The sequence below is a fragment of the Narcine bancroftii genome, chromosome 14 (assembly GCF_036971445.1).
Source record: "Narcine bancroftii isolate sNarBan1 chromosome 14, sNarBan1.hap1, whole genome shotgun sequence".
Lineage (NCBI taxonomy): Eukaryota > Metazoa > Chordata > Chondrichthyes > Torpediniformes > Narcinidae > Narcine > Narcine bancroftii.
In genome coordinates, this window is record NC_091482.1 from 67,098,121 (window position 1) to 67,118,083 (window position 19,963).

Genomic DNA, 19,963 nt, shown 5'->3' on the forward strand with positions numbered 1-19,963 from the left:
GTATGGGATTACTTAAGGTGGTATGTGGGTGGGAAGGGAAGGTTGAGAACCTCTGTATCTAATTGGCTCATTATGTGCAGGGTTTCATATCTCCAAAGGAAATGGGCCAATGACAATTTTTCTCAAGCAAAATATTTCAGTAACAATTGGATCAAGAGCAGTGGTTCTCAACCTTCCCTTCCCACTCCTATGGCTATGTGGTATGTGAGTGGAACGAAAGAAAAAATTGAAAACCACTGCTCTCGACTATTCACAACACCACCAACCTTCCTCGTCCAGGTCATTTATAAAAACCACAAAGTTGGGGTGGGGGCTGAGGGGGGGGGGTGGTCCCCAGAACAGATCCCTGTGGAACACCACTAGTCACCGACCTCTATGCAGAATATGAGCCTTCTATATGCACCTTGGCCTTTGTGGGCAAGCCAATTCTGTATCCACAAAACAAGGCCTCCTTGGATTCCATGCCTCTTTACTGTCTGAATTGGCCTTTCATGGGGAATCTTATCAAATGCCTCACTGAAATCCATATACATGATCTCCACAATTGTATTTTCATCAATATTGCATCCTCAGAGAATTCAATCAGGCTCCTGAGGTGCAGCTTTCCCTGACGAAGCCGTGCTGACTATCTTAAATCAGATTATGGCCCTGTCTAAATACTCGTAAATCCTGTCTCTCGGGATCTTCTCCAACAGCTTCACACCATTGAAGTAAGACTTGGTCTCTAATTTTGTGTGTTATTGCTGCATCCTTTATTGAACAGGGGAACACTATTTGTAATGCTCCAATCCCCTCCATTTCTCCTGTGCCCAGTAATGATGCGAAGATCACCGCCAGTGGCTCAGCCATCTCTCCTCGCTTCCCATAGTAGGCTTGGGTAAATATCATCTGTTCCTGGCAACTTAACCTAACTTCATGCTTTGCAAAAGCTTCAACACATCCTCTTCATGTCAAGGCCAGATTTTTTGATGTTGCCTTATAGATAACTTTTGGTGTTTTTTAAAACCGAATGCTCTGAAATTTGTTGGCCCCATTTAGGACCTTTTCTCAAAATAAATCTGGTCATTGATTTTCTCATCATTTATTTTAAAACCTTTGACTATAAAATCCTCGTTATCTGAGTTTCAAGCAACTGGCGGCCTCAAGAAACAGCAAAAAGTTTTAAATTGGTTCACCCTAGCAGTGAGTTTGCCAATCACGCAGACTCAATCAGCCAGAAAGTTCACTTATCCAGCATCCACCAATCCCCATAAGTGCTGGATAGGGGGGATTTACTATATTACATAGACATTGTATAATGTACATGTGCACCAAAGTTCAGACTTGCAGCCTAACAGGCACTTGTGATTTAAACAAAAATCTATAATTGTAAACTAATTGAATTAAATATAGAGCGTCACTAAATATATCAAGTAAAAGTGCTGGAGAAATTCAGGTTGAGGCCAATGTAAACATTCACGCAATAAAAGTTACGTTCAATAATGTAAACCTTTGTGCTGCTGGACAGATTTTCCACAGTGAAGAATTTCACGGTGGTGGTTTCTGAAGCTGTGTCAATTACTGAAATATTTTCAAGGGATGTTGAAATCACTCTTTCCACACATGTACATCGCATGTTTTTTGCTGTTTTTTTAAATGAAACCCATGAGCCTTCTGATCTGAAGCTAAAGCTACTGAAAACAGCAGAAAAACTCCAAAGGTCAGAACTTTCAGAGCCTCCTGTAGAAATAATTTTAGATTCCAATAGAGCTGGTCAACAACTTTAAAGGAGAGGGGAATAATGAGCAAGGGTTGTTGGAGGTCCATTGACATCTGCAATAACTGCTAGGAAAGCTCTAATGCTTTTATAAAGTTTAACAAGAATGACTGCAGATGTTGTGTCGGATGCAATATGCAAAAATGTTGGAGAATTCAGCAGTATACAAAAGTGCTGAAGAAACTGCAGTACTTGTGATCCTTGACCAAACCTTTGACTTTCAGACCAAGAACTTCCATGTCAGAACGACACGTGCGGCAATCCATTATTTTCAATGAGCTTGTCTGAACCCTTTCACGCTGATGGTTGAAATTGCTATTATTTTCACAATGCGTGGACCTTAAGCCTTCATGTCCCAACTATAGGCCTGGTTAGGGCTAATTTGGCTTTGGAAAATGAGAAGTCCTCATGATTAAGACAGCCACCTGCTGGCTCTATAAATAAGCTGGAGCTGAGGGTTGAGGACTGAATGTTAGGAGTTGGAAATGTGAACATGGGGGGCTGAGACAAATGATTACATGCTGCATTAATGAGTCTGTCAGAGTAGCAAAACAATTGTAGATATTTGAGCTTGTGGTAGGATTGGATTCATTATGGTGGGTTGGGTATGTACGTGAAGCTGAGTTGACCTCTGACGGTTCAATCTAAAAAAAATTAAAAATTCTCTCTCCTCCTTTCGATTGATCTGGTACTCGGCAAAAAGGGTGTGGACGCAGCCCAGGACATCACAGACAAAACCCTCCCCACCGTCGAGAAAATCTACAGGGAACGCTACCGTCGGAGAGCAGCAGCAATCATCAAGGATCCACACCACCCAGCACATGCTCTGTTCTCGCTGCTGCCATCAGGAAAGAGGTGTAGAGGCCTCAAGACTCTCACCACCAGGTTCAGGAACAGTTGCTCCCCCTCCACCATCAGACTGCTCAACAACAAACTTAATCAGGGACTTCATTGTTTACATGAATACATATCTTCTTGAGTACAATTTTTTGTTGCACTATCAATAAGTGGTAATTCTGCCTCGCCCACAGGAAAAAGAATCTCAGGGTTGCATGCGACAAATCTGAAATCTGAATCTCCTTTGGATCCCTTGCTATCCCTTCACAACTCGTCACTTATCAGACTTTCCATTTCTTAAATCATTTGGATTTTCTGAAAATAGTTCCCTAAACTTGCTCCTTGCACAAGTTAAAGTTGCTGAGATTTTTTTCTTGGACAAGGAGAAAACAGGAATATAGTCTTGAAGTAGATGATTCACCATGATTGTATGAATGGCAGAGCAGGCTCGAAGGGTTGAACGGACAATTCTTACGCATTACTCTGCTTTTTCCAAGTCCTTCACTTCTGTCACACTGCAGCCAAGCACTGAAACTTCCAACTTCTAATGTGTCCTTCTCTCCATTAGCAACTTAGCCTCTGAAGAATCCAACCACTCTGCCTCGGGTTCGGAGTCGGGCAGCCAGTCTGAAAGTGAGCAGGGATGTGAGTCCAACTGCAGCAGTTCGGAGTCCTCGGAGTCGCAGTCGGAATCGGAAAGCGAATCAGCCAGCTCCAAGTTCCAGCAGACTGCCCCCGAGAACAAGGACAAGCCCTTGAGTAAGAAGGAGAGGATAGCTGATGTTAAAAAGGTAATTAGTAAAGATAAACGGGAGGTTATCTCCTTTCTCGCTGTTCAGATATCAGGCCTCAAGGCAAGCACTGCCCCGAATTTCACAACCTCTGCTTTGGACTGCCAAATGGAATTTGTTATGACTACGTGGCATGTGACTAATTATCAAATTTCATCAATAAATAATTCACCCTGTGCCATCTTTTAAAAAATGCATCAGGGAACGGTTAGGTCTTGAGGCCTGCTACTTTAGAGTTTGTGGAAAATGGCACTAATCACTGTGACATGAGGGAGTTCAAAGCAAGTCTTGAAAATCAGATTTTAATCATCAACTCAGCAGCTGAAGCAGGGTTCGTGGAGTCAGGCAGTGATGTTTTCAGGTCATTGATTGTCCTGGGCGTCACCTACGGGCAACATGCTCGAGATTTCCTCTACAATTCTGGAGAAACTCAGCCGGTCAAACAGCATGCTTAATAGAACAAAGATAAAGACAGAGAACCAATGTTCTGGACTTGAGTCTTTCATCAAGGTACGAGCAAAATGTCGGCAGAGGCGAGAAGTGAGTCTGAGTGAGTAAGTACGTGGTCATAAAGGTTGAGAGGAGGCAGGGATTACAGATCGGGAGCAACTTCCACAGCCATGCTTCTTTCTTCACTCCTTGCCTTCGAAGGGGTCAACCCCGAAGGTTGGTTAAGTATCTATCTTTTGCTCTTATAAAGTACACCGTTTGAACTCCTCTAAGTTTCTCCAGCATTGTGTTTTCAACTTCAATCACAGTGTCTGCAGTCACTCCCTCTAAAATTCAGTGTGTTGAATCCCTCAATGTCGATATTTTTTTGGAAGGGGTGGGAATTGATCTCAATCCCTTATTTACCGTGCCTCCAAATCCCTTGTCCCTTCTTGTTGCCATGGGGGGACTGAATCCCCTGTCTGCTGCACTCCTGACCTTTTCCCTGCAAGATCTATTTGCTCCCCCAGCTGCCAACCTTTTCCTGATCATAGCCGAAGTCTTTGAACGTGTTGCGGGAATTTGACTCCGTTGTTCTCAGAAAGCATGAATATATCTTGTGCATTAAAATAAAATATCCCATTCACTTCTATTGCTAAAAATACTGAGAGATGATGACTCAGGCAAGTTTAGAAAGAAAAATCTCAATTACACACTTTAGGGTTGGCTGGTAGAATTAGTGGTGGTTCTGACCAGACAAAATCTCCATCCTTCTTTTCCGAGCCACTCTGCCTGATATACAAGTGTGGATGATTTGGCAGTGGTCAGAACAAGTGATTCCTCTACGGCCCGAATGTCTTCTGATCGTATGTCCAGATTCTTGCATTACAAATGATCTGCTTTATATGCTCGTTTAAGAGTCAACCCCCCCCACCCCTCATTTTTGGCCAAAGATCTGGTATTTTCCATGTAAACGTCACGTCAGGAACTTTCCCTCTTTTTGGCCCTGGCCACTCGCCAACTCGAGCTCCCGATGCCTCAACTATGGACTCTCATCTCGACTCTGTCCTCCTGCCTTGGTTTCAGCCACCCACCCCCCAGAACTCCTGACACCGCGAATGACGCAGGCACTTACCGCAGTCAAAAGTATCCATGTGATAGCTGACCCCTTAAGTTTAATATTGAAAAATAGTCGACAAAACCATATACAGTAAGTTTATGCCAATGTGTTTTTTTAAAAACTGGCCACGAATCTTTAGCTCAACTAGATGAGATCTGCATGGGAGTATCGGAGACAATGTGATCCAGTGTTCACCAAAAAAGGGTTGGTTGGGGTGAATGTTGCGTGCCGTCTCCAGGCACAATATAATTTTGCAGTGTTAACCATAGGTGAATCTTTCTGGATTGTGGATGGAGTTTGGTCTGTCATGAACACAAATGTTAATAAAAGCTTGAGTTCACTATTCAAGTTACATTTGCAATATATTTTGTACTGGTGTAATTGAATGACAATAAAACCCCTGGTATCCGGCACTTATGGGGATTGGTAGATGCTGGATAAGTGGATTTTCTGGTTGCTTGATAGTGCGTGTTATGTGATTGGTGAACTAACAATGAGGAGTGCCAATTTTAAACCTGCATTTTTTACCTATTTTCTGCCATTTCTATTTTGCTGGTTGCTTGAATTACAGATAACAGGGGTTTTACTCTAATAATAAATCCCTATACCTCGATTTCTCTGCCACCTTAGCAGGTTGCTACACTTTACATAAATTATTTATTTATGTGTTTCTTTGTTATGTAGTAAAACAGCTATCTGAACCAATACACATGCAAATGATCAGTCCTTAATTAAGGTTCCTCTGCTGGGATTGTCTGCTAGAAAACTCATTATCCCTGGCAACCCAGATTTTAGTAAGGCTGGAAGATGGAGAGGGAATCATGGAGGATGGATAGGTTGTCCAAAACATGGGTCAGCTCCTGAGTAAAATAACATCTTTTCCTGCAAATCAAAAAAAGGTGATATTTATATCCTTGGTGAATATTTACCCTTATCATGACTCTTCAATGCTGTGTGCCCAGCATACACCTTATTCTCTGATGTCATTTCATAAGAAATGGCAAAGAGTAGCTCATAGATCCCCTTTGAAAGTTCATGGCTGTCCTGATTGTGGCTTCATCTCCACTTTGCTGCTTGTTCTCCATAACTTTCGACCCCACTGCAGATAAAAAGCATGTCCGTCTCATCCTCGGTATATTCAGGGGTGCAGAGCATCGCCCCTGCACCTTGTCGCCGTTTTTGGTGAGCTCCGGCCCCTAAAAAAAATTAGCACCCCCCCCCCCCCACCGAGCATATTGAATGATTAGGAAGGTAAATAGATGGCTGCTCTCCACTTCAAAGTTACTCCCGGGCAGGATCATGAATCTTATTATTTATTTTGTGATTTACAATGTATTAGAAGTGGGTTCTGGCCATTTCAACCCGTGCCACCCAATTAACCTGAAATTTTATTTACAACACCCCAGGGAACAATGAATTTTAAATATTCGTGGTCCTGTAAAGATGTACGTTCCTCCTCATCTCTCGAGTGGATGCCCTTTCTCTGAGACTTCCACACCCCCACATTTATTCCAAATTCTTTCATGAAGGGAAACATCTCTTTTATGACCTCCTTCATTCAGTTCCGTCAAAACCAAATCTATTTCAATCATATCACCTCTTGCTCATCAAAACTCCAGTAACCCCTTCTTCACAAGAAGGCTCTTTTACCCCGATGGACCTCCTCTGAATTGCTTCCAATTTATCACTGAAAGAAAGGGGCCAGGACTGTGACACTAAGACCAGCAGCTATTTATTATTCCCTTCCTACCTTCTTGCTGTTCCACGAGGAAGAACACTCAGATCCGTCCACAGTGACGTTTTGAAGACTTGCATTGATTTCCCCTTTACATAGAATATAGAACACTACAGTACAGGCCCTTTGGCCTTCAGTGTTGAGCCAACCCATATATCCCTAAAAAAAAAGTACTAAACTCTCTCTACTCTGTAACCCTTCATTTTTTCCTTCAACCATGTACCTGTGTAAGAATCTCTTAAATCCCTAATGTTTCAGCTTCCATCATCAGCCCAGGCAAAGCATTCCAGGCACCCACAACTCTCTGTGTGGGGGGGGGGGGGGGAACAACTTACCCCTAATGTCTCCCTGAACTTTCCTCCCTTAGCTTTGTACATGTGTCCTCTGGTGTTTGTTGTTCCTACCTTGGGAAACAGGTGCTGGCCGTCCACCTTATCTATGCCTCTCATAATTTCGTAGACCTCCATTAAATCTCTCATCCTTCTGCATTCCAAAGAGAAAAGCCCCAGCTCTGCTAACCTTGCCTCGTAAGACGTTCAATCCAGGCAACATCCTGGTAAATCTCTGCAACCTCTCCTTGGCTTCCACATTCTTCCTATAATGAGGTTACCAGAACTGAACACAGTATTCCAAGTGTGGTCTCACCGGAGACCTACCTTGCAGTCACTAACCAGAGGCAAAGTGTTGTAATCCAAATTTGTTTTCATCTAACTATGAATTGGATATGTGCATCTATTTCTCATTGAGTTGCCATCGCTGCTGGAGGATTAGCACGTTGTCATGGTTTTTTTTCCCCATTGTGGAATAAAATTAACAAGTTTTTAAAAATCTTCAAACCATTTCCATGCAAGGCCTGAAAACCAATTTCTTGCTTCGTGCAATTAAGTGAAGCTGAAGCCACAGTCCTTACTGCAAATTTGAGACTTGAAGTCTTTGAGAGAAGGGTTTGGTCCAAACTGGTTAGAGATTAGGAAGTGGCTTTTGCCTTGTTCTGGAAGGGGGTCAGCGCTTTTGCCTCAATGGACCCAAGTCTTAAAGCACAAAATAGTCCTCAGAATGGATCAATGCCCAATTGACTTTTTCCTTTGTAGAGCTGTTCTGTCACTAGGAATTCGGAGAGTTAGTGACAGGCAGAAAAAGGTATTGCAGTGTACACAGTCCCCACTCCTCCAGTTTAGCATCACTGATATGAAGATGGGTATAACCTTCTGTGTTTTTACTGCATTTATTAGGCCTCGAACAATCAAATTTGGGTTGTGTTAGGAAAATGAAGTACATCTCATCTGAAGGATCATTGCAAAGTTCTGGGATTAGAATGCTGCGTTAAAGCTTCTCATTTTTTTCTGTGCCAATTCATGCTGATTCAGTAAATGCAATATCAGAGCATTGTCTCATTCTATGGATTTAAAGTTATTTGGATCCCTGAAGCATATCATTTTGTACAACAGTTGTTGTCACCTCTGTGTTCATGGTAGAACTGTTTTACTTCAAAGCTAGAAATAGTCTTAAATAGGACTTCATCAAAGTCATTTAAAATCCTACTTTAAATAATGTTTTTTTTTGTCTACTATAATAGTCAAACTAAGACCTGTTTTTGGCATTTTGTTAATTAAATTCTAGTATAATTAAAATGGTGGGAGGGTGCAGGCCTTATGATGGTCTGTTTATATTGCAGATGTGGGAAGAATATCCAGATGTTTATGGGGTTAGGAGGTCAAACCGCAGCAGACAGGAACCGACTCGACTTAACGCTGGAGCAGAGGTGAGTAGCGGAGAAAATAAGTATTTAAGACTGGGGACTCGCCAGATTAAATGGATAGTGAAGCCTGTAACTATACCCTCGCTGCACATGAACATTCCTCCCAGAAACCATCTCAATCATTCCCATGGTCTCGTGTTTTGCCTTAAATAAAGTCAGGGAGAGTATAATGCAGGATGCTGTCATAAATGTTTTGTGCTGAAGTATCCAACCCACTGACTTGCACCAAGTTTCCTCATTACTCCCCAGGTAATTAATTTTATACTTGACCCATCTAATTTCCAATTTTGCTTTTTCAGTAGTTATTTGTTCCCTGGGAGCTGCGTTGTCTCCTTTTACCCAACTGGTCATGTTCTGCAGGAGACTGAGTGCTCTTGCAGCTGGTCTCAAAGGGAGATTGGACAGCAGTCAGCAGTGGGAATTGGGGTGCTTTACCCAAGCGATGGCAAGGAGGAAATGATTAGGGTGGCTCAGGCTCGCAGTTCCAGAGTTCACTCAGGCCTCAGGTCCTGTCATTGTGGAGTTTGCAAGCTCTCCCCATGACCACGTCATTTCTTTCCACCCCCACCCCCAAAACCTCTAGGTTCTCCCACGAGAATGTGTGTCTTCTTAGTTAATTGGTCCCGATGAGTGATTGAATCCGGGAGAGGTGAAGAATGAAATGTGTGAGGGTAGGGGTTTGTGAAAAAATAGGCACTTGATGTTTAGCACCGCTTGAGCGTGCTGAAGGGCCTGGTTCTGTGCCATGACTTTTAAAAAGTGTAGGATTGGCGTAAATTAATGCTGATGGTCAGTGCCCACTCTGAGCCAAAGGACCTAGATATACATAAATACATACAGACAGACATACAGCATAACAGGCCATTTCGGCCCACGAGTCCATACTGCCCAAATTAAACTAAGCCCCTGGTACGTTTTAAAGGGTAGGAGGAAACCGGTGCCCCCAGGGAAAACCCACACAGATGCAGGGAGGACATACAAACTCCTTATAGTTAGTGCGGGATATGAACTCTGGTCCCAATCGCTGGCGTTGAACCAACTGCTACACCAGCCATCACTTGTTTCTATTGCTGTATAACTTTATGACTCTGTCACGATTCTGACTGACTCCAGCTAGCTGCAGTAATAGGCCTCTCAATTGATATAATGTAGAACGATAACCAGTTATTCTGTTACCAAGGAAGCTTGCCCTTCAAAGCTAATGTCCAAAACAGACGTGCAATTTCTGCAGCTTCTGGTTGTCCAAAAATCTTTTCCTGCCAGTGACATGCAACCAATGAGAATGTAGGAAACACAACACAAAATTTACCCTTTGCAGCATCCAACAATGACAACCAAACATTTTGTGGTGATGTTTGAGGACAAGTATAGACCTGAACATAAGAAAGGACTCCTCCCTTTTTTTTTACAAATGGGACAGTTGTACTTAGACTTGAGTGGGTGAGCAACCCTAGGTTGGACATCCTGTCCGAAAGGTTGTGTTTCCAACATCATCACGATCCTCTCATTGCCCCTTAGGAATACCAACATCACTGGAGTGGGATTTGAACCCAATGCCTTGATCACGACAAGATAGGTTTCTCTGTGTTTGTCCTCCAATTACAATCCTCCTGCTACTCCCAACCTCTAACAACCCTGTTCAATTCTTGCCAAAAGTAAAATGTGCAAGATGTTAACGCAAGTGATACCTTGTATTGTTTGCCATAGGTTTGCTTGTTATTAATAGAACATATCCACAGAAAGGGAATGTGAACTTTGGAATGAGACGTGTTATACTTAGTAATACAGTTCTACTCTGAAGCTCTTCCTCGCTGTGAAATTTATGGGACACCAATAACTTTAACACCTTTTACTAAGAAGGGGCAATTTATCTCAGCAGCAGACAGATTGTTTAATGCTTGCAGTCTTTAACAGATTTACATAGTGCCTTCTTGCATCTCTCAGGATCTTCTAAAGCACTTCAGAGTCTCCAAGTTACATTTGAAATGCAGTGGCTGTGATGCAGGTTACTGTTCTCCACAAATCTAGTTCTTTTTCAGTCTCCCCTTCAACGGAGGGAATTCTTAATTAATTTTCTGAAACCTCAGCACATTTCATGCTCACCTGATCTACCTGAATCAATGGCTGAAGAGTTTGTTTCCAACCGTGTGGGAGTTGCCTAATGGTAAAGTTTATTTCTTTAAAAATCTATTGAAATGTGAGTGGGACATAACCAGACTGTGTTTAAAAACTTAGCTGGATTGTAAGTATCTTTTCCCCCACAGCAATGGAAGTCTGAGGATTCCACAGAAGTAGTATCAGCTAAATTTTAACATGGTAGCTAAATAATTTTTGAAGGGAAAAGAATCCCGCTGAGTGGGGAGTAAATTTGCATGCCCTGATTCCTCGGTGGGGAGATCGACGGGGTTCTCACCATTTTTATCTTTTATTATGATTTGATTTTCCTTTTGTTTTCATTGTTCACTCTCATCCCAAGGTCCACATATTCCTGTGGTCCATGCCAGTCAGAGCGGCTGAACTGCAGTCAGTGTGTTGGCTCCCGGATCACGTCCGTAGATGGCTCTGTGTATACATGAGCGTCAGCTACGAAGAGCAGTGCGGGAGATGGGAGGGGAAATCTTTGGTGGAGCAGAAGGCAGAGAGACTGGGAGCAGAGGAAGGGCTGCTCTCAGTCCCTGTGATTTGTGGACAGGGACTGCTTGTATTACAGTTGCTGTTACCATTGTAAAATATCAGACTGTTCCAGTTCTTTTCATCATACATGTGTAGTTGAGAAGGTGGGTTTACTTGGGCCTGGGTCGATTGAGATTGTGAACCCATGTGGAGAGAGATCACAGTGAAATATTCAAGAAATCTTTTTTTTTAAATAAAGCAGGAGAGCAGTGAAAACTCTGAGAATGAGACCCCAATGCGGCGAGGAAGGAGGAGAGCCACAAAGTGAGTCTTCGGGACGTGTTTGTGTAGACCATTTGCGATTTAATGCTGTATGTAACAGATGATCCTGTCTTTTTGTCCATGCGATAGGTTTGTGTTGTCAGTGTCCCTCTCTCCCTACCCTCTGCCTCCTTTCCTCAGCTCCCCACTCCTTTCCATCAGAGAGCCACCTTCCTCAGCTTTTGTTCTCTTCTACCCTCCCATCTGTACCTACATAAGACCTCATACTTGTTAGCCTGTGCTCCTGCCCCTTCTCTCCTCTTCCTTCCCACCCCTCACCTTTTGAATGAGGTGCCTGTCTGTCTTTTTAAATTTAGACATAAATACAGCACCGGTAGCAGGCCCAGGAGGCAGTGCCAACCTATTACATCCAATTAACTTACAACCCCCGGAATGTTTTTGAAGGGTGGTAGGAAACGGGAGCCCTTGGAGGAGATGCAGTATAGTAACAGGGTCTTCAAGTCCATACTGCTCAATTACACCCATGTGACCAATTAACCTACTAACACACGTACGTTTTCGGAGGAAACCCGCATGGACACGGGGAGAACGTACAAACTCCTTGCAGACAGCACAGGATTCGAACCCAGTAATGGTTGCTGGCCCTGTATTAGCGCTAACCATGCTGCTCAAGTTGATGGAGGGCTCAGGCCCATTGGTTACCCTTTACTTTCTATGGAGCTCCAGGTTTCTCCAGCACTTACTATGCATTACAAATTCCCTAGCATCTGCAGACTTCCTTCTTTAACTCTGTTGGGGGGGAGGGGGGGTGGAGGTGCTTTCTTTTCAAGGAATCGTTCTATATTAATTGTAGGGCAAGTGCAGGGGTAAACTGATGAGGAACAAGACTGCCCAAAATATCCCGCCTTCTACCACAAGAACAGTCTGGCTGAGTGCCCCCTCTCCTCTTTATATTTGCGTCCACCTCACCATTTGTGGGCCCAGGCGCCAAGCAAAGCACAACAACCACCTTCTCTATAGCTCCTTGCTTTACTGAAATGTTCACCTTGCTGACCTGCATGCACTTGGTCCTTGACACAATGCAAGGGGTTCCCTATGACATTGTTTGGTGCTGAAGGCTGTAGAATGGAGAGTTGGCCATTGGAGGTGAAGCGAAGATCACTTTATCCATCTTTGTTCTGGAGACCATGATGGTGCCGTGATTCTGTGATTGGACTATAATCCCGAGCAATGGAATAAGATGGGCGTGTGGTGTTAACAGCAGCTGGGGAATTGAAATGCAGTTGAATGAATTAATATGAAACAAACTACTGTCATTAATGTTGGCTACGAAAATGTTGCTTCGTAAGAACCTCATGGTACATTGGCCTCTGCAAAAGATGACTCTAAGATTTAAGGCATTGTGGACAGCGAGAAAGGCTTTTAAAGCTTGCAGAGGAATCTGGATCAGCTGGAAAAATGGCAGATGGCGTTTAATGCAGGAAAGTGCTAGGTGTTGTATTTTGGAAGGACAAACCTAGGTAGTACATGCACGATAAATGGTCGTTCAGTAGAACAGAGGGATTGGGAATACAGATACACAATTCCGTGAAAGTGGTATCAGAGATGGATAGAGTTGTAAAGACCTTTTGGCATATTGGCCTTCGTAAGGCAAAATCTTGAGTATAAGAGTTGGAATGTTGTGGTAAAGTTGTATCAGACATTGGTGAGAACAAATTTGGAGTATTGTATGTAGTTTTGGTCACCTAACTACAGGAAGGATAACAATAAGATAGAAAGAGTGCAGAGAAGATTTACTGGGATGTTGTCCAGACTTCAGGAACTGAGTTACAAGGAAAGGTTAAACAAAGTCCCTGGAGTGTAGAACAAAGAGGGGAGATTTGATAGAGATATACAAAATTATGAGGGGTATAGACAGAGTAAATGCAAGTAGGCTTTTTCCACTGAGGGTAGTTGAGGTACAAAGCAGAGGACGTGGGTTAAGGGTGAAAGGGGAACATTGGGGGAACTTTTTCCACAGAGAATGGTGGGAGTGTGGAACCAGCTGAGGTGGTGAATGGAGGCTCATTTTTAACATTAAGAAGAATTTGGACAGGTACATGGATGGGCGGGGTATGGAGAGCTATGTTCTGGGTAGAGGTCAGTGGGACAAGGCAGAATAATAGTTTGGCACAGACTAGAAGAGCTGAATGGCCTGTTTTCTGTGCTGTTATGTACTATGGAAATTTGCTGTCTGATTACTTCCCTCAATTATCCAACATTAAAATGAGCAACTGGGAAAATATTGGAAGAATGCAGCTTCCCATCAGGAGGTGGTTAAAAGGAATTATTTTGGCTGCTAAGATTATATCATGAATGAATTGTAAAAATTGTGATACAGCAGATGTGCATTGATGAATGTTACGAAATGTCAGAAGGAAAGAATTAGTTTTGAGCTCATGACTTGGGAGCCAGTGGAGGGTTTCCAAAGTTGACCCAATTCACAGCTGACTCACACCGAGTCAGAGATGGTTTTGCATGCACAACGTGTACTCATCCCCTCAGCAGTGAGGGGTTTAAGCTGGGGAGGGGCAGCAAAGAAAGTCGTCGTACAACATGGAATCAAGCCATTCAGCCCATCCTGTCCATGCCAATGACTGTAACCCATCGGCATTCATCCCATGCTCTTGCACAGGACCCGTCGTGATGACCCCTGTGTTTGAGTAGACACCTCAAATGACGGTGTATACCAGTGTAAAAAGACTCCTTAAATCCCATCCAAATCTCTTTCCCCCACTCTAAATCCATGTCTTTTTCATTCAGGCACCTCTATGTTTTGCTCATACTTGTCAAAGGGCTCAAGCCCAAAATGTTGGCTATGTATCTACCTTTGCTGCATAACCATCACGGCCCTTCTTGTCCGTGCCGAAACACTTACGCTCTCATAGTCCTCCTGACCTGCACTCTGCCCATAACCCTCCATACCCTTTCCACCCATAAATCTATTCAAATCTTTCTTAAAAAATAATGTTGTGCCTGGCACCTAAACTTTTGCCCTAACTCCCAGCTCATCCTCTCGTTTAAATCTTCCTTATCCTCAACGGAAAAAGTTAATCCACATCTACTGTCTATCCCCTTCAAAATTTTAAAGACCTCTTTCAAATCCCCCGCCACCAGCCTTCTACGCTCAAGTACTCTGTTTAACCTACTGAGTTTCTCCAGCATTGTGTTTTTATCTAAATTAATGTGGTTGAGTTTTATTTTATGCTGATTCAGGGAATCATTTCCTATCATGTACCCTATCTTTCACCCCCTTAGAATTTTGTGTAATTCAATAATGTCCCTGTAACCACCTCTGGTCCATGGAAAACAGACCCAGCCTCAGCATTCTTTCCTCATCGCTGGAACAGTCCATCCCAGATATTGTCCTGGTAAAACCCCCTCTGCAGCCCCTCCAACATCACATCCTTCCCTCTTCCAAAGTATTTTACAAGGAGCAAGGGTCACAGCACCTCTCACAGTCAGTCACCACCAGTTACTGTCATCCAATCGCAGAAAGCAGAACTATGTGTCTCCAGCAACCTGAGTTCGGTTTTGACCTTAGTTGCTGTCTGTGTGAAGGTTTCATGTTCTCCTTTGACCACATGGGTTTCCATCTCGTGCTGGACTTTCTCCCACACCCCTAAGACAAGCAGGGTGGGAGGTTAATTGGGCACTGTAAATTGCTTCTCTTGTGCAGTTAGACCATAAGACATAGGGGCAAAAATAAGCCCATCAGATCAGATAATAATTATTGTTCTGTAATAAAAGAAATGCCATGATATGAAATTGCCTTTATTCTCCTACAAGGCAGACAAAGATTCCCCATTAGGGTTGCCCGGCGCCCCTTACAAGTCCGAGAAAGAGAAACAAATGAGAATTGCCTCAGAGTCACCGATTTGATGTGGATTCACCTCCAGTTCTCCCTCAGCCTGCTTCCAGTTCAGTTCAAACCATCAGTAACCTGAGGCCAGATCCAAACCTCTGGCACAGTCAGTGCCTAAGGCCTTCTGGGAGCCCTTTTGCCCTCAGCACCCTCTAGAATCCCAGTTCCGATACCTGGTTCCTCGTGAGCCAGTCTCCTGCAGCCTGGTGTGAGTCCTTTGACCTCAAGTTGTCAGTAGCCTGTGTGGATTCACTGCTCACATGTTGCCAACAGCTCACCGCCTTTGTATGTTCTTCACCCGCAGAGCTCCTCGCTGGCCTTCCACAGTGGTCATTGTCCTTGCTTCACCTTCTCAGCAGGGGGCGTTAACCCCATTACTGGTGTCCTGTGCTGGTCCAGCATCTCAGCCCCTCACATCACCTTGCGTCCAAACCCCGCGGTCTCGGAATTTTGAATAAAACACTGTCAGCTCCTTTAACAGGCCAGTCAAAGCCTGTACAAAGTCAGATTAGTTGATAGGACCCATCAGTGGGGGGGAGGGGGCGGCGCTGTGTCTTGCTCCCTGTTCCGCTCGGGCCATTTTTTTTCCCCCATCGAGCCTGTCCCGCAATTCAATCATGAGCTGATCCATTTTCCCACTCAGCCCCACTGTCTAGCCTTCTCCCTCTGTCCTTTGAGTAGTGGGGGGGGGGGGGGGGGGTGCTTGGTTTGGGTTTGAAGGAATGAGGAGAAAATAACATGGAATTAGTGTATCTGGGTGCTTGATAACCAGCAGAGACCTGAAAGACAACAACAGGAAAAAAGGAAGTGTCTTTCAGATGCTGATCAGCTTTCATTATTCCTTTACTGCCTTGTCCAGATGCCACACTGGCAGTGAAACCAATGATGCAATTATATTTCTCTTGAATACAATAAGCAAACAGTGGGTTGCTGTGCTGACCAAACTTCCCCCCTCCCCCCCCCCCCCCCCCCCCCCCTCACACCTGCTGGGATAAGCGCAGAGGAACCCTTTCGTCAAGGACCAATCTGATCTCACTCTGAATTAAGCATCTTCCCCTTCTCCATTTGTGTGGCAGTTGGAAAACCACAAAATCTGCGATGGAGGAGAACGAGGACGAAGATGATGAGGAAGAGGAAGAGGAGGAGGAAGAGGAGGATGATGAGGAGGAGGAGGATGAGGAGGAGGCGGCTGACAGCGCAGATAGCGAGCCCGTCAGGAAAGTGCGTGCCCGTCGCCCTGTGACCAGAAGGTGAGGAGCAGGGCAAAGACGAGGTGGTTTTCTTCATGTTTTTTGCTGTAAGAGCACCGATATGTCACTGCAATGTAAACTTCTCAAAACCACCTCGCTTTTATAGCAGTTAGGAAAATTCAGCATTGCATTACAGAGTTGCCAGATTGCCTTCTCTAGCTTAAAACCACAAATGTTCATCATTTTAATGGTTTCCATTTGTCAGATCAAAGAATTGTATTTAAAATTGTTACCATGAGAACTTGGATTTTGAACACAAGTTTCGAATGAGGTAGAAGGTAACAAACTTGCCATGAGCTTGGCCTTCTATCTAATGACTAATTTATCAGAAGCCATTCCCTTCTCAGATTTCAGATTTCTTCTCAGTACATACATGACATCACATACAACCCTGAGATTCTTTTCCTGCGGGCATGGCAGAATGACCACTTATTGGTGGTCAAAAAATAACTGCACTCAATGTACATATGTTAACAGGTAAAGAAATGTAAACAATCTGTGCAAAACAGAGAGAAGAATTCAATAAAGTGCAAAAGTAAGAATCCTTAAAGGATTGTATTTGAGGAGTCTGATGGTGAAGATGTAGCAGCTGTCCTGAACCGGGTGGTGTGAGTCTTAAGGAACCCATATCTCTTTCCTGATGGCAGCAGTGAGAACAGAGCATGGGTGGTGTGGGTCTCCGATGATTGCCTCTGCTCTTCCTTGACAGCGTTCCTTGTAGATGTTCTCGATGGAGAGGAGGGTCTTACCCATGATGTCCTGGGTTGTGTCCACTACATTTTTCAGGGCTTTACGCTTGGGGTATTGGTGTCCCCATACCAGACCATGATGCAGCTGGTCAGCACACTTTCCACTACACAACTAGAAATTTGCTGGGGTTTCCAATGTCGTACTAAACTTCTGCAAACTCCTGAGGAAGTAGAGGCGTTGACCTGCTTCCCATCTCCCCGTTAAACTCCCTTCACCACCTCACAGCCCCAATCTCCACACGTCTCATCCTCCTTCACCCTTTCTTTATTTGGCAAAAAAAGAACTCCACAAATGACAAGTGGCAGCGATACCCGAATGCTCCTGTGTTTGTTCCAGCTCAGGGTGATCATGTGGACAGGGATGAGGCAGTTGCCCCCAAAGCTTCGCCGCTGATAAACTGCATCAGCGGAACTTCCTGCCTTGATGTAGCATTGATCCGTGACTTGGAATATTTCTAGACCTATGCCCAAAGCCCGAGGCAAAAGGCAGAACACCCGACGGGGAACGAAGAGGAGGCGGGACTCTTCTGATGAGGACGAAGATGATGAAGACACTCCAAAGCGACAAACGCGCAAGTGTGTGACCAAAAACGTGAGGTTAGTGGAATCTTGACTTGCTGATTCTGTCACCTTGATGCAGGTCTGATATATCATCAGAATTTATTTTTGGATGTCCCTTCAAAATATACTGGCAGTTGTGGGATAGCTGGGTGTAATTGGGCCAAAAGGGCCCGTAACTGTGCTGCATGTCTAAAGTTTAAAAATTTAAACAGTTCCCCTCCAAATGCCAATTGGTGCAAAAATTAAAACCCAGCAGATCAAACAGTGGACTTTATACAGCAAGGATAAGGCGAACATTTCGGGCTTGAGCCCTTCATTGGGATATGAACAAATGTGGGCAGGTGCCTGAATTAATTGGTGGGGGGAGGGGCCTGAACAGGGTAACAGGTGGATAATGGAGGAGGGTTGGCTCTGTTCATGGAGATGGAAGGGGGAGGAGAGCTGGAGGAAAGAAGACAGAGGGATGGAGAAGAGAGTGGTCTCACAGAAACCAGAGAAGTCAATATTAATGCCATCCAATTAGTTCCCAAAGGTTGCTCTATTAAAACGTGTTGGCCTGCTCCTGGGAAGTGAAAGCCCTGCCTGATTAGCTGCGGAAAGGGTCAGAGTGCAGCTCCTGGGCAGTGGAGGATGGCTGTGTAATGCAACTGTCATTGTGTTTGCAGTTATAAAGAAGATGATGATTTTGAGACTGATTCAGATGATCTCATCGAAGTTGCAGGAGAGCCAGCACTGGAGGAAAACGATGACAGTGAAACAATCGAGAAAGTGATGGACTCCCGTGTTGGGAAAAAAGGAGGTGAGACAAAAGCCGAGACTTTGGCAAATACTTTTATTCTGTGTTTGTTCTTGTTGAAGACCAGCCTGCTGCTGGTGGACCTGATACATATGACTTGATCGGGACCTGGCTGGCCAACTGACAAATAGAATTTAAAATTTAACTTTGGATCTTATCAGTTAACTGCATTGTTCAGTCACATGTGCCAAGATACAGTTTGGATGCCTTCGTGACAGCTCACAAAATGTCGTCAAGCACCAGAGCCAGTTTGGTTCCATGGGAAAAGTTCACAGAAAACAGTAACAAGATTACAGTAAAACCACTGGGAAATGGTTGCTGCCAGATAAGTGAATTTTCCCGTTGCTTGAGATTGCGTGTAGCGTTTTTTAACCCATTTATTTTCTGTGAATTTTTGCCGGTTACTTCAATTTTGGATCACTCGGAGCAGAAGTAGGCCAGTCGGCCCATCGAGTTTTCTCCGCAATTCTAATCATGAGCTGATCCGCCCTCCCACTCGGTCCCACTCCCTGTCACAGACTAATCAAATAATTGTCGATCTCTGACAGCAGGGGTTTTACTGAAGTAATGATAATGGTAGCATTTAACTTTAATATTGCAAGCAAATCAATTTAAAAATTAGAATTAAACCAAACAGTAGGTTTCCAAGGCGAATTTCCACTTCTCTGGACAAATGTATAAATCAGGAGCGGAAAGGAGATCAATTGTTGGTTTGTGCATTAGAGGCTGACTGAGCACCTTTGCTTTATCTTTCTGAAAGGAAGCTTTGTGCTGTTTATATTTCTTATTTGCTGATCGCTGGATCACAGCTTCGGCTGAAAGGAAAAGTAAACATAAAGTCTGCAGGCACCATGAGTGAAATAAAAATACAAAACTGGAGAAACTCAGCAAGTCAGTGTCCTTTATATAGCAAAGATAAATCATGAACATTTTGGCCCTGAGGCCTTCAAGGTATGAGTAAAATGTAGGCAGATACTCGAGATGGCAGAGGTCGACAGCATCGAGTCCACGCTGCTGAAGATCCAGCTGTGCTGGGTGGGTCACGTCTCCAGAATGGAGGACCATCGCCTTCCCAAGATCGTGTTCTATGGCGAGCTCTCCACTGGCCACCGTGACAGAGGTGCACCAAAGAAAAGGTACAAGGACTGCCTAAAGAAATCTCTTGGTGCCTGCCCCATTGACCACCGCCAGTGGGCTGATCTCGCCTCAAACTGTGCATCTTGGCGCCTCACAGTTTGGCGGGCAGCAACCTCCTTTGAAGAAGACCGCAGAGCCCACCTCACTGACAAAAGACAAAGGAGGAAAAACCCAACACCCAACCCCAACCAACCAATTTTGCCCTGCAACCGTGTCTGCCTGTCCCGCATCGGACTTGTCAGCC

The 19,963-nt window shown here is 44.2% G+C and overlaps 1 protein-coding gene across 13 annotated transcripts in view; it reads left to right on the forward strand.

Annotated features, from left to right (window-relative positions):
• The window catches only part of chd2 (chromodomain helicase DNA binding protein 2), a 112,393-nt gene that overhangs the window by 19,945 nt on the left and 72,485 nt on the right, over window positions 1-19,963 (forward strand). For 7 of the 13 annotated variants that reach the window (XR_011349013.1, XR_011349012.1, XR_011349011.1 and 4 more), the window contains exons 3-8: window positions 3,162-3,384; window positions 8,344-8,430; window positions 11,300-11,364; window positions 16,303-16,476; window positions 17,685-17,822; window positions 18,452-18,585. Coding sequence is in view for 10 of the 13 variants with exons in the window: in XM_069912168.1 (XP_069768269.1) it covers window positions 3,162-3,384; window positions 8,344-8,430; window positions 11,300-11,364; window positions 16,303-16,476; window positions 17,685-17,822; window positions 18,452-18,585 (821 nt within the window). In the remaining 3 variants the exon portion in view is untranslated. Of the gene's footprint in view, window positions 1-3,161; window positions 3,385-8,343; window positions 8,431-10,501; window positions 10,592-11,299; window positions 11,365-16,302; window positions 16,477-17,684; window positions 17,823-18,451; window positions 18,586-19,963 lie in introns of those variants that run through there. The other 6 variants (XM_069912163.1, XM_069912169.1, XM_069912170.1 and 3 more) reach the window with 6 other exon arrangements.